Genomic DNA, 15,423 nt, shown 5'->3' with positions numbered 1-15,423 from the left:
TTTCCTCGTTGGGATGTGGATATAGAGTAGTATCACATATTCGAAGGCCTATCGGATCTAAGCTATATATGATTTGTGTACCCTACGTAATCGTAGCAGGACTTGATATGGATCACCCAGTGAAATGTTAATAATCTCTTAGGATTCTTTAGACATTTCCATTCTCGCACGAACCCTGTAGAAAACCCTATCCACTTCAGTACTCGACGGAAGAGTTGATTCAGATCCATAAGAGGTTCATTGAGGAGATTTCCAGTTCGGAAATAAATGAACTAGGTTGAGACTATTGAGACCACCAAGTGCCTATATCTTTTAGGGACATCGGTGGGAAATTCGCCTAATCTTCCAAGATTTCCTGTCATCCATCATGAAGTGATGACACCCAGAGTCGGAATCGGAAGTAAGACGGAGTAGAAATTCAATATCTCTATAGGAGAAGAGAACCCTAGGTAATTACCCGAAGGAAACCAACGCCGGTCCCAGTGAAAGATACGAGGTAGACAAAGGGAGCCAGTGCATGGAACCCGAGAAGTGTCTTTTCCTCCTTATAGTAGCGCTAATACACCCATAAAATAATACAATTTAGCGAGTTAGTGATCACACTACTCAAGCTATGTGTTAGGTAAAATCGCCTTTTCCCGTTGCAAGTAATATGATTAGAGCGGATCCCCACACCTCTATTGAGAGTGTTTAGCCATAAGTCTTCATGAGCCTTTCTTCCCCCGGTCTTCGTTCCGAACTGTTCTCAAATCTTTCCAAGCCGAAGAGTGAAACCTTTCCCAGTATAAAGGTAACTTAGTAGGAACGACTCCCATCTTATGGCTTTTTCCGATACTCATACTCCTACCTTGAATACCCGGACTACATCATAGGGATATAGGTCGACACTCAGACAACCAACATCCGAGGCATGGGAAAAATTTATGCCTAATATAGTAAGGATAGATACGTATAAGGGTTAACCATCGTCTCTCGTCAGCTTGTGTTCCTTTCCGTATTAGAAAACTATGCCTCCGAAGAAGCGTAACCAATCCACTGGCAAGAAACCGACTCTCCTACTCGATGAAGCTACGTTCCAGGCTGCAGTCTTGGCAACCGTAGCAGCTTTCATGGCTCAACTGAATGCTAACAACGCCAATGTTAGCAAGAGCCCTATCGGGAATTCAGATCCTAGTAGTGGACAGCAACAACCAACCTCTATGTACCCAGCCACCCAAGAACCTCACCCAAGTCCACTGAAGAGAAAGTTCAAGAACAAGGAGGGAAGTACCTCTGCTCAAGGACCTTTCGAAGGGAAACGAGCTGAGACAGTCAGTACCCCTACCAACCCTTCCATCCCTGCACCTAGGAGACCATACCGAGGAAACCTCCCCCGTTGCGGAAAATGCAACTACCATCATCATGGTATATGCCGGGAACTCTGTTGTACTAGGTGCAACATGAAGGGGGCATACCGCTTGCGCCTGCATAACCCTGGTTGAGTTTATTACATCAACCACCAATGTGACGATCAATCAAGTATGCCACCTATGTGGTGAGATTGGGCACCTAAAGCGAGATTGCCCAACGGAAAGAAAAGACAAGGACATAGGAGGAGTCTAACTCTAATGCTTAGGGAGAAGCATTAAGGAACCTGATGGATTTTGGTACGTCTCTCAATCCTAGATAACTAACCGAAAACATTAAAAGACTAATTCTAAATGTAAATACTTCCCCGTTAAGGTGAAAGTCGCGGCACGGTTATAAAATTTAAAATTTGAACAGGTAAAAACTATAATGGCTAGATATATACGTTACGGCCATGTATAATTGAGATGGACAAACCTAGAGTGAGTGAATGCCGCCTCATTTCTTGTTCCTCATTTGGTTGTGGATTTAGGGCGGAGTCGCTCAGTCAACAGTCCTCCCCACCTTAATTATACATGACTAGTATATGTTAGGCGATTATAGAAAGGCCTCGTGAGAATCCATTCATGAAAGGTACTCTACTCAGAAACACTCAGGACCCTCTATAGTTTCGCGTTGACTCTATCGGTCCAAGTATCCGCTACAATGATACACGGGACGAAACCCGAGACGCCTAGAACTTATGTGCCCGTTCGGCACATGACTCTATCGACCCTCATTCTATATCATGTCGAAGTATGCCAACTTCGACACCTCTATCGATCATGGTTCGACTTAGTGCAACTGTGTGTAACTCCCTAGTGTTGTGTAAAAAGAACTTTCACCGTAGCCATTTCGGCAAATAAAGGTTCTTCCGAACCTAAACATAATAAAAAAAAATAATAAAGACTAATGCAATCTGTCAGTCATCACTCTTATTTCAAACCTTCCGAAGTACCTAGGAGAAGGGTACCGCGCGCTGTTAACCAACCCTTCTTAGACAGAAAGAAACCGAAGCAAAGACACGACAGGTATTCCAGAAGACAATAACCACTCGAAGCCTACTCCGTAGATCTCCCGGTAAGACCCTTCGCACCTCGCAATCAGGTTCATGAATCCAGAGGATAGAACTCATGGGACTGACTACTATAACTGAGTATATGCATAAGAGTGGTATATAATTGAGATAAAAAAGATTTAAGATGTGTGCTTCCTCCCTACTCCCTGTTCCTCGTTGGGTTGTGGGTCTGGGGTGGAGTCGCACAACTGAACATCCTGCCGACCTCAATTATATACGGCTTGCATACACCAAGTATTAGTGGTTAAGCCAAGTATGAGCTCTACCACGAACCTTATAGTAAAACGCTTCATCGTATTCCATAGAATAGAAGCTAGAGTCAAGAGAACCACGGCGGGTTGAGCTACTATAATGACCACAAATCCGAAATTTGTTGTCATCCCGATTAAGCCAACATAGTAGCTAACACCCTCGGTTGGTAAAGAAATCTGAGTCGTAAGAGTCAAGGACATTGACTACGACCATCCATTCACACTTAATCCCCCGAATTAAGCATCTCAGCGGATATCCCGGAAATTCGGAAGCTGCGATAAGTTAAACTCTGAGAAGAGTGGATGAGGAGATTTAAGTTCCGAGTGACGAAACCTTATACTCACTAGATTTGACCTAGATCGAGAAAACTCAGAACCTTCGGAAGAGTAGTTGCGGAAGATGTCCGCACTACTCAGGCACTTCATCCACCCTGTTATCGACAAGTAGTGCCTAGGACACTCCGCCCCCTTATGTGGAAGAAGTCACCGTCGCCTTGTAGACGATAGACTACATTCTCCGAAGTGAACACTAGAATACCAAGAACCACATGATAACCTCCGCAGCCATGAATACTTGAATAAAGTACGAGAGTAGGTTGCGTTAAGCCTTATAACCCAGATCCCGAAGAGATTATAGACTTGACACCAGTCTAGGTGTTAGTCGATGGGTTATACAAGAGCACGCGCTTTCTGCAACTAAAATAAACCAACACCATGGAGAATAATGCATGTCTTAGAGATTCATTGGACTATTAGGTGTTCCACAAATACTATCTCGCGTAGAAATAGTAGAACCACCTCCTGAGATAGTCCAACACTTCAGAAAATCTCTAAGGATTGAGTTAGCTCTGAGCAGAGCCTGCTATTCATGAAACAGCAAGGCAAGTAAGAGCATGATCCTTTCCTGTTAAGGATTATATTGTGAAAGCGCTAACTAGACGATAATGTAAAGTTTAAAAACTTTCTAAGAACTCGTCTGGTGAAACCCTATCTCCCCGACCCTGAGAGTTTCCGTTCGAAACATCTCAAGAATCAGAAGTGCAGGTTCATTTGCACAAGATTGATATAGACACTCTACAGCAAACAGATACCCGTAGACATGCAATACATCCGATGATCCAGAAAACCTCTAAAAGCCAACTGACAGGAAACACGAATCCAAGCACAACCCGAGCTTTCTAAGAACCAACCTGAAGCACTACACTTCCAGTATGAGAGAGAATGTTTGGAACTTCGGAATGGCGATCACGCCAGTTATGATCTCGCCATAGAAGTACACTATGTTCTTAGTACTAAAAAGCTCCACCCTTCCGAGAGCTTAGGAACATCTGGGATTCTTTATAAGAATTGGTCCAACCCTCGTCAGACCACTACTACTTTCGGAAATTCCACAAGTTTCACCCCAGATCAATCCACTTCTTAGACTTGACCAGTGTTTGCCCGACATCACTCTTTGTATCCCACTCATCTTGATAGAGACCATTGGAACCCTAACTTTGTAGACGAACCAGTAGGAATCGCTAACTGCACGAGACGGAATCCGCATCCCGTAAGTGAAGGTTTGTTAGAATGACAAGCAAAGGCCAGAGTTCACTTGGGAGTGCGAGGACCAACCGAATAGGAAGCGCCCTCATACCTCTACTCGATCATTCCTACCTACTTCCTTGCCTAAACCTGAATTTCGGGACGAAATTCCCTCTAACGAGGGGATGATGTGACAACCCAAAAATTTCCGTTAGTTTTAACGTCGAAATTAATTACGTCAAAAATTAGCCAAATTTATCCCGAAAATATTTTTGACCAGAATTAAACCCGTTGGAATATTTTAAATAATATTCATCAAGCGAACCAAAATTAAGGCGGTATAATTTTAAAATTTGCCGTGATTAACAAAAGTCGTGAAAAACCTCGTTCGCGGTTGGTGTCAGGTGAACCCCAACCAGGCCATAAACTCCACCCTATATAAGGGTTGACTGGGTTTCATTCCCACCTTTTTTTTCTCACCTTAGACACGCCCTCTCTCTACTTTCTCTCTCTACAAAACGTGTTTTGGTACAAAATCGCCCCTTCGAGCTTCAAATCGGTAAGATAACCCTCCTAGCTTGTTGTTTAACTCATCTAGCTTGCAAATTCGTGTTTAAATTACCCAAAACTCCCAAGAACATGAGTTTACGTTCCAAGAACACCTTCATGGATCGTAAACACTCATAATGGGGTTTTAATGCTCAAAAACACTTCCAAACCGCTTCTAATGCTTAGCAATGCCTTAGAGGCTTACACGAAAGGAATTAGAACACCAAAATCGGGAAAAATGGGGAGTAAACATGAGTTTACGGTCTAGGAACATCCTTAGACCGTAAACCCATCTCCATGGACCACAAACACTTGCTTAAGTGTTAAACTACCTCTTAAACACCTCCAAGAGCTTCCATGAACTTCCTTGAGTGCATAGAACCTTATTTTCCTTCATGATATGCACCAAAGCATACAAAAATATGTCACACTTGAGTTTACAGCCCAAGAAGGTTCTTGGACCGTAAACACCCATTCTCAAACCATAAACACCCCTAAAGGGTGTTAAAGTGCCCTTAACACTTTGTATGGCTTGGAATTGGACCTAGAGCTTAGTATGCTTAACCTACAACCACAAAAACACATGATTTATGGACTAACATGAGTTTACTGTCGTAAAATCATGTGTTTAAGGTAGTAAACTCCCCAAGAACATCTTCTTAGACCATAAACACCTTTCCAAGGTGTTTAAGTGCCCTAAACACCTTCCTATGCTCATAAAAGTGACTAGAACCTTACATGCATCAGTTAGAACCACCAAACAACAAAAGAAATGGTAAAACACGAGATTACGACCATAAAATCATGTGTTTACGGCCGTAAAATCCTCAAGGAGTGTCAATGGATCGTAAACTCCTCAAATGGTCCATTTTGAGGCCTTAAACCCTTCCTATGTCCCAGAATTGAATCTAGCCAATTTACACAAGTTTTATAAGACCTTAATGCATCAAAGAACACACCACCCATGAGTTTACGGCCGTAAACTCATGGGGATATGGTCATAGGGCCGTAAACTCTATAAAGAGTTCACTCTTGAAGAGTAAACTCCCTAATTGGGCCATACACTCCCTTAGATATTACCCGGGACACTCCTAGCACTTGAACAAAGTGTTTTCCGCATTTTAGGATGCGTATACATGTTTAAATTAGTATTATATTTACTAATTGTTTGTAAACATACATCATCATATGTTAATAGGTCACTAAGTGTGTTCAAGTCTTTACTTGACACCGAGCACCCAATCTGCACTTTCGTTCAATCCGCTTACAACAGGTGAGTTCATACCCCTGAATTAACCGTTTAAATGTTTTTACATGATTTTATGGGGGGGGGGGAATACAAGTTAAAACATGCCAGTTATCATATCAATCATATGTGATTGATAACCCGCACGCACAAGGATTTATTAAACTGTCAACTGTTTTACCAAGTATGATACTGTAAATGGTTTTCCAAAACGTCTTTACTTGTTCAAAGCTTTTCTCAAATTGTATCTCGCGCTGTATGTTTTACTTCAAATTCAATTACAGCATCATTTGAATCAAAGGTTTTCTTCACTTATAGTGTTGTATCAGAAATTACATTCAAAACGTGTTTATGAAAGGTTTTCAAAGGATTTCTAAAGGTTTTTCAAACTTATGTTACAAAAGAATACCAAGTCGTAATTTTCTTAAGTGTAAAGGTTTTCCAAAGTTTTCATCAAAGTTTTCTTCCATGTTTTTATAATCCTACTTCGTTAGATACTACTGTTTCGTTATGCTTCCACTTAGTTAATACTCCTACTTAGTTAAATGCTACTACTTTGATAACGCTTTTACTTCGTGAACCGCTTCTACTTTATTAACGCTCCTACTTATTAACGCTTCTACTTTGTTAACACTTCTACTTTATTAACGCTCCTACTTATTAACGCTTCTACTTGTTAACGCTCCTACTTATTAACGCTTCTACTTGTTAATGCTTCTACTTCGTGAAACGCTCCTACTTATTAACGCTTCTACTTGTTAACGCTTTTATTTCGTTAAACACTTCAACTTCGTTAAATGTTTCTACTTAGTTAAATGTATGCCTGTACTTGTATAGATATATAAATAATGTTTAAAGGACTTAGGAAGGCTAGTTCGCCCTATTTCCTTTTCCTCGTTGGGATGTGGTCTGGTGGGATCGGATATCCGTCCGAAGGTCGTTTGATCATTAATTATATATTATATATACATGTATAGACAAATAGGTTTACATCGATCAGTTCAGTTATGAGTCTCTACTGTTAGTCCAACACTTACATCAGAATTCACTTTTCGAGATGCATCCTCAAGACACGGATCTCCCCGTCGTCGAGTTGGTAACCAGAGTCTCCAGTAGGGAGAGCGGACATTGTGTGTATAGATCTATACGGGACTGACACCCCCGCACCCTGACTGCTAGCTACAGTCCACGGCCTACCAAGCCAAGGGGTGACGAATTTCATACTTACACCGACACTTGCAGGGCGTCAAGTACTCTAGTGTTGATTAGTATGGTTACGAGTATCTCCATGTTTACCTTATAATTCATGGCCTTAAGGTAATGATGTTTAACACTGTATGTAGGAATCACACTCTTAGAATTACACTCTGTTTTAGACCTTGCTAGTTGTATCTTACATTTGATACCGTCTGGGGTCTGTGTTTCTCCGTTTTAGACCTTGCTAGCCGTATTGTACATTTGATACCGTCTGGGGTCTGTGTCTCCTTTTGTTAGACTGAGCCAGGCGTGTCGTTCATTTGATACTCTCCTGGAGTCTATGATTTCTTCTCCTTAGTCAGCAGTATCTTCTGCTGAGGCATATGTTATTTTCCCCTTAGTAATTTTACTAGTAATATTCTCCTACTTTCTTTAAAGGCAAATACCGTATTTTGGTAATGATAATATTTCGGGGAAATTCTCTTTAAAACATAACACTGTCGGGTCTTGGTAGAAGACTGCTTTTATTTAGAAAATATAGGATTTTCTGGAAGGGATTCTAATACACAGTTGATTCTAAACTACCACTTTTATAAAGTTATTTGAATAAAATGACACTAAATACTTATGAACTCACCAACATTTATAAAAATGCTGATACTCGCTTTCAAATAACTTGTATTCTCAGGTCAGCAATAGACAGGTACATTCCAGGAGCTTTTGGTGAAGACAGTTTAGTACCAAGCTGCACCTATATAATTACTTGTATTACTGTAATGTCTCTATGAAATGTAAACCATGTAAAACTATTTCTATTAATGCAATGGTTGTTGTACTTTGATTACTATACTTCATATGTTGTGATACTTGGCATGATGTCATCCACCCCAGAACGTTTCTGCCGTTCCGGTTTTGGGGTGTGACAATTTGAGACTAGATTCACACGAATGTTCCTCCAATTCACTCAAACCAAAGCTCTAATACTGACTTCTAACATTCTAAAATCCAAGCCAATTTAAACTTTTCAAAAACCATCTAGTTTCATTAAGTTATTACAAAAAGGTTTTGAATACATTTATTATCAGAGTATTCCCAGAACCATATCATAAAACAAGAACATGAGGAGTGGTACGATCACGCCTTCGCCTTGCCCCGGTCTCCTGAAGTACCTAAAAAATATTAAACCACAACTGTAAGCCTGAAAGCTTAGTGAGATACTGCCAAAATACCAACCACGTATACCACGCATAACATATCATAACCGAACAGAACATCCATGCACTTCGGGTCTACTGTGTGACAGGTCTGTCGCACTGGGCCTTCAGTCCACCTGGTCCACCCTCCGAGTCTAGCCGTATCCATCGAGTCTGCAGTGTGGTTGGTCCGCCCGCACCAGGCCTTCAACCCACCTGGTCCACTCTCTGAGTCTCGGCACGTCTGGTCCGCCCTCGTGGGGCCTACAACCTATCCGGACCGCTCACTCGGCCTTCGGGATAACCGGTCCGCCCTGGGTATGTTGGCCTACATCACAAAGCAGGACCCGCCTAACCCCAACCCCAGTCCAACAACCATGTGCACATAAACATACAAGCATATAACAATACGCATCCAATCAAACCGATCTAGCAGATCACATAACATAACATCATCCTAACCAGGATACCGACCTAACCGGTCACTAGCATATACCATCCTAACTACCAGGATGCAAACATAGCAAAGCAATAGCATGACAACGATACCCGGATTACAGTCCTATAAAGGGCCGACCATTGTGCCTTAGACCCTGTTGATATAGTGAGGATAAATCACCTCGCAACTGTTGACTGAAAAGATAAGATCACCCTGCTCCAACCTCTGACACGAACTTCACCACTGATCAATAACCAAAACACTAAACTCAATAAATACAAAAATACCCCTGGAAGACAACTGGTCAACCCAAGACTATCTCTACTTGCCGAGTCATCCCGCTGAATCGTCGAGCCCCTATGCTTTGAAACTCCCATAGCACGACTCAACTGGCCGAGTCACCCCAAGACTCGCCCAATCGCCCCAAGACTCGCCGAGTCCCATAACTCTGAGTCTAATCGCACTCAACTCACTGAGTCATCCCTTTACTCACCGATTCACATCTCAACCAAAAAGGTTAGGACTCCAAGACCAGACTCGCCGAGTCCAAGAACAGACTCGTCGATTCCAAGGCAACATTCAACAAAGTCGCCGAGTTGTTCTTCCAACTCGCCGAGTTCCTTTCTATCTTCAACCAACTCGCCAAGTTGTTCTTCCAACTCGTCGAGTTGCTGCCTATCTTCATGCAACTCGCCGACTACACCCATGTGACTCGCCGAGTACCACTAGCTCTTAACCCCTATAGAGGCTTTCCAAGCTTTGCAGGGTCTCCAATCCATAGATCTACTCTTCTACAAGCCATCCATCATGTAAAGTGGCAAACTTTACGTGAATCCAATGATATCTAAGCATAATACACTCTAGGTCTAGGGTTTGGGACTAAAAGGCTTCATCAACAACTCTTGAATAGCAGATCACATAACATAACATCATCCTAACCAGGATACCGACCTAACCGGTCACTAGCATATACCATCCTAACTACCAGGATGCAAACATAGCAAAGCAATAGCATAACAACGATACCCGGATTACAATCCTATAAAGGGCCGACCATGGTGCCTTAGACCCTGTTGATATAGTGAGGATAAATCACCTCACAACTGTTGACTGAAAAGATAAGATCACGCTGCTCCAACCTCTGACACGAACTTCACCACTGATCAATAACCAAAACACTAAACTCAATAAATACAAAAATACCCCTGTAAGACAACGGGTCAACCCAAGACTATCTCTACTTGCCGAGTCATCCTGCTGACTCGTCGAGCCCCTATGCTTTGAAACTCCCACAGCACGACTCAACTCGCCGAGTCGCCCCAAGACTCGCCCAATCGCCCCAAGACTCGCCGAGTCCCATAACTCTGAGTCTAATCGAACTCAACTCACTGAGTCATCCCTTTACTCACCGATTCACATCTCAACCAAAAAGGTTAGGACTCCAAGACCAGACTCGCCGAGTCCAAGAACAGACTCGTCGATTCCAAGGCAACATTCAACAAAGTCGCCGAGTTGTTCTTCCAACTCGCCGAGTTCCTTTCTATCTTCAACCAACTCGCCAAGTTGTTCTTCCAACTCGTCGAGTTGTTGCCTATCTTCATGCAACTCGCCGACTACACCCATGTGACTCGCCGAGTACCACTAGCTCTTAACCCCTATAGAGGCTTTCCAAGCCTTGCAGGGTCTCCAGTCCATAGATCTACTATTCTACAAGCCATCCATCATGTAAAGTGGCAAACTTTACGTGAATCCAATGATATCTAAGCATAATACACTCTAGGGCTAGGGTTTGGGACTAAAAGGCTTCATCAACAACTCTTGAATAGGGACTTTATGCTCTTTTGGATCATTACTACACTAGATCTGAGGTAGCAACGTCATATCCAACCTCCAAACTCAAGATAGCACTAGATATACTCCCAAAAATCCCACAAATGATAGATCTAGGTGCTCAAAAGCTCAAACAACAGATCATTACCTCAAATGAAAGCTTCGACTGAAGAGTAAGCTAAATCTCTGCAAAGCCCCTTGCTCCAATCTTCTTGCTCTTCAATTTCCCTCCAAGATTCCCTCCTCCAAGGCTCTAATCTCTCACAAAGGAAAGCTCACACGAATCTAGGGTTTCTGGAACTCAAAGGGAAGGTAAAGAGGTTGGGGGAAGAGGTGTTATGTTCTTTATATAGGGCACAACCCCCGCGATTAGGGTTTTCTCTCTTCAGCACCAACTCATCGAGTCCCAGCTACCGACTCGGCGAGTTGGCCACTTAATCCCGCGACCAATCCCGCACCGACTCGGCGAGTTGGAAGACCTACTCGTCGAGTCCCCTCCTTAATTTACACTTTAGCCCTTGAACAATACTTCTGAAGTTTAGGGATGTTACAGTAACAGAAGAAACACAGATAACAACATAACAAAAAATATGAAATGTATTGCTCAATCACATATGATTATACACATAAACATAACACCATATGTTTTTAATTAAATGTGATTACCTGTTTTTATATGCAAAAAACATCATCAATCACATGTGATTAACATCAATCAATAACACTTTAAGCTTTATTATAATAACATTCTTTTATTGATTCTGACTTTTATCTATATTTATACTTATTTATTATTGATTTGTATAGAAATATGAATTTGATTACAGCTATTGTAGTATTCACAGAAGAAAAGCAAACAACAATAGAAAAAAGGTATATTTAAATCACATATGGTTTGTGAAGACATGTTATAAGCATATGATTATATGACTATCCCTTTTTTACAATTTGTCTCTCTAAAGGAAAAGGAAAAAGATCAAATGAAGAAGACACAACATAAACAAGGTCCAAGTTAAAACACGACAAAGGTATAATTCAATCACATATGATTGTAATATGTATTTAAAATCACATAATTATTAATCATTACTTGATTCTCAATTAGTATATGATTATTATTTTCATAACAGCTGAAAAGAAAACCGAGTCAAGAAAGAGAAAAGCCATATCTTCAAAAAGTAAAGATCAAATACGTGATGAAAATGAAGATGATTCCGATTCTGCAACAAAAGATATAAAGAAAAGAAAGAAGAAGATAATAAAGAAGCATTTTGACACAATCAGAAACAGGTATAACTTTGTGATTAATAACTTTATACAAAAAAAAATTTATTAAATCATATGTGATATACTAATAACTTTATTAAATCACATATGATTAATATCTTTTATGTATGAAAAAAAATCAATATACAAATAAGATAATTTATTTAATCATATATGATTCAAATATGAATAATCACATGTGATTAATATCTTTTATATACGAAAATATCAGTCACATGTGATTATATAAAAATTATTTAAGTCATATATGATTCAAAAATCAATCACGTGTGATTATTCAAAACATATTTCATGTATTTTTCAGTTAACACATATGTGATAAAATTATAAAACATGTATAATACCTTCATTAATTATTATCATAACATATGAATTAAATTCATTATGTGATGTATTTGAAGATAGATGTACACCTGGAGTTGTGTTTTCCGTTATACAAGGCTTCAATGAAGTACAAAAAAATTATGTCGGACATATGGGTTTTTGAATATATTAAATATGAAGATGAAAGAGGTCCCAGGGGCCTTAAGCTGCTTTGTTCTTAAGAATTTTAACTCCGAGACAAAGAAGATAGTTCTTCAAAAAGGAGTTATTGATGTCACCAAAGAATCCATCAAAGAAATTCTTGGATTTCCTTTGGGAAGAAAACAGTTTTCAAAACATCCATTCAGAACAAAAGAAGATAAATGTTATGAAGAATGGACAAACCAGTTGGATGACAAGAAGATGATTCGACTTCAAGATATAAAGATGAAGATTGTTTCCACCAACAAGGCAAATATGAATTTTAGGATGAATTTCATAGCTTTGTTGATCAACTCACTGATAAAATCAAGCTCTTCAAGAAAAGCAAACACCACCCTGTTGAACTACATAACAAGCAAGAAGAAAATAGAAAACATCGACTAGTGTTCTTATCTGATAGATTGTTTGGTTAAAAACAAACAGTCTTTTGATCCATCAAATCCAACAAGCAATTTTAATGGACCATTTGCTTATTTGGTGGTATGTTTAATATGTTTTACATTATTTAAATATCTTTAAAATCACATATGATTTTTATTTATTTATAATGTATGTTCTAACATGAGTATCTATAATCACATGTGATTTAAATGTTAGATTCTTAAATCATATATGATTAGTAGAATTTTTTTTGCAGTTACTTAACATTCAAAGAACACGTCCAATGTTCTGCCATTGGACTTTAGAGAAAATAAAGATGAGAGAAACATTTGAAAAGGATAAACTTGGTGATTTTGGAACAGGGGATTTCAATGATGAGTATGTTGATGAAGAACTGAACGAGGAAGTAAATTTAATTGCAACAATTATATGAAAACTCGTTATTATTTACTAATATTTTACATGTTACATTATATATATATACATATATATATATATATATATATATATATTAATTCATTTATTATGTAGGCTTATGAGCATGTGGTTATGAATAAGTATAGGAAGTTACATATGTTAATTGAAGATGGTATAAATAATTTCCCAGAAAATATAACCCTTAATCATTTGAAAATTAGCTTTGATGCAATTTTTAAAGATAAGAGTGAAGATAATCAAGAAAAAAATGGGAATGATCATGTTGAAAATGACAATAGTGATGATGATGATAACAATGGAGATGATAATGATCAATCAAAGAAAAAGAATGTAGGAAGGGAAAATATTCAAAGAGGTAAGTGTATTTAAAAAACTCTCTATAAAATCACATGTGATTACGTATAGAATCACGTGTGATTGAATACTTATCTTAAATTATATGCAGTTATGGGACAAGAAAATGAGAATCTTAAAGGAGGAGAGGAACAACAACGAAAAAATAAAGATGAGGGAGGTGAAGATATTAAAATAACAGGTAAGTAGTATTTTACTAAATCATATGTGATTCTTAAAAAGTAACTTTTTAGAATTACATGTGATTAACAACAAATTTTTATTATATGCAAATTACATGTGATTAACTACAAATTTTTTATATATGCAAATGGTGAGAAAGATGAAAATGATATTAATGATCAAGGTTTGGATTACATGAATTTGAATGATGAAGGTGTTGAAAATGAAAAAGGTGGTGATAATGAAGAACAAAATGCTGAAGGAGAAGTAAACAAGAATATAGATTAATAAAGTAATCAAATGTAATTATAATTTATATAAACACATGTGATTTCATTCACAAGTTATTAATAATTTCATTTTAATTATATTTAGGTGTGGAGGGATGAATATAGAAGGGAATAATGCTAAGAAAGTAGAAGGAATAACTGGTGAACAACCATAAAGAGATGTAGAAGGTAAATATAAATATATTGAAAATAACAATATAATATATTTGTACACATAATAATCATATATGATTACTTCTCTTGTAATCACATGTGATTATATTCACATAACAATACAACTATATTTGTACAATATGTTTTTTTAATAACATATGATTACTTAATCATATGTGATTCTTAAAATGTAACTTTTTACAATCACATGTGATTAACAACAAATTTTTATTATATGCAAATCACATGTGATTAACTACAAATTTTTTATATATGTAGATGGTGAGAAAGATGAAAATGATAATAATGATCAAGGTTTGGATGACATGAATTTGCATGATGAAGTTGTTGAAAATGAAAAAGGTGGTAATAATAAAGAACGAAATATATTAATAAAGTAATCAAATGTAATTATAAATTATGTAAACACATGTGATTACATTCACAAATCATTAATAATTTCTTTTTAATTATATTCAGTTGAGGAGGGGATGCATATAGAAAGGAAGACTGATAAGAAAGTAGAACGAATAACTGGTGAACAACCACAAAGAGATGGAAAAGGTAAATATAAATATATTGAAAATCATATCTTATAATTAACATAACAGTGTAATTAAATACTTTATAATCACATGTGATTATAAATGTTATTACATACCTTATAATCACATGTGATTATAATCACATAAATATAATATCTTTGTGTAATTAATTCTTTTAATCATATATGATTAATAATTTTTTATAATTATATACCAGGTGTAGAGGGGATAAATGTAGAGGAGAAAATTGGTGAAAAGAAAGAAGGAAAATGTGTATATATATAATTATAAAAAATATATTTTTACATTCATATATGATAACTAACATAATTTACTTATATGCAAAATTGAAAGGAACAAATGTTGTTCGAGGAGAAGGTACCAATCATATTTATCTGATAAAAATATTGTATTAAATGATAATTACTTTTTATGTATATGTATTGATTAATTTAAATTATATTGTATGTATTTGAAAATTTTAAAAATCTTTTGATGTAATTGATTAAATATTATGAAACTATTCCTTAATAATTGTCTATAAATGTTGATATGTTTTAGTAAAACATATCAATATTTATCTATAACCACATGT

The 15,423-nt window shown here is 37.7% G+C and overlaps 1 protein-coding gene across 1 annotated transcript in view; it reads left to right on the top strand.

Annotated features, from left to right (window-relative positions):
* Positions 1-14,128, top strand: part of LOC128133744 (uncharacterized) — a 31,318-nt gene extending 17,190 nt beyond the window's left edge. The window contains exons 4-14 of the mRNA XM_052771274.1: positions 11,501-11,566; positions 11,656-11,704; positions 11,824-11,983; positions 12,386-12,431; positions 12,485-12,754; positions 12,929-12,985; positions 13,143-13,292; positions 13,418-13,475; positions 13,545-13,679; positions 13,770-13,859; positions 14,001-14,128. Of these exons, the coding sequence (XP_052627234.1) occupies positions 11,501-11,566; positions 11,656-11,704; positions 11,824-11,983; positions 12,386-12,431; positions 12,485-12,754; positions 12,929-12,985; positions 13,143-13,292; positions 13,418-13,475; positions 13,545-13,679; positions 13,770-13,859; positions 14,001-14,128 (1,209 nt within the window). The remainder of the gene's footprint in view (positions 1-11,500; positions 11,567-11,655; positions 11,705-11,823; positions 11,984-12,385; positions 12,432-12,484; positions 12,755-12,928; positions 12,986-13,142; positions 13,293-13,417; positions 13,476-13,544; positions 13,680-13,769; positions 13,860-14,000) is intronic.
* Positions 14,129-15,423: the final 1,295 nt, after the last annotated feature.

This window comes from Lactuca sativa, chromosome 4 (assembly GCF_002870075.4).
Source record: "Lactuca sativa cultivar Salinas chromosome 4, Lsat_Salinas_v11, whole genome shotgun sequence".
Lineage (NCBI taxonomy): Eukaryota > Viridiplantae > Streptophyta > Magnoliopsida > Asterales > Asteraceae > Lactuca > Lactuca sativa.
This window is presented reverse-complemented; position numbering and strand designations above follow the sequence as displayed.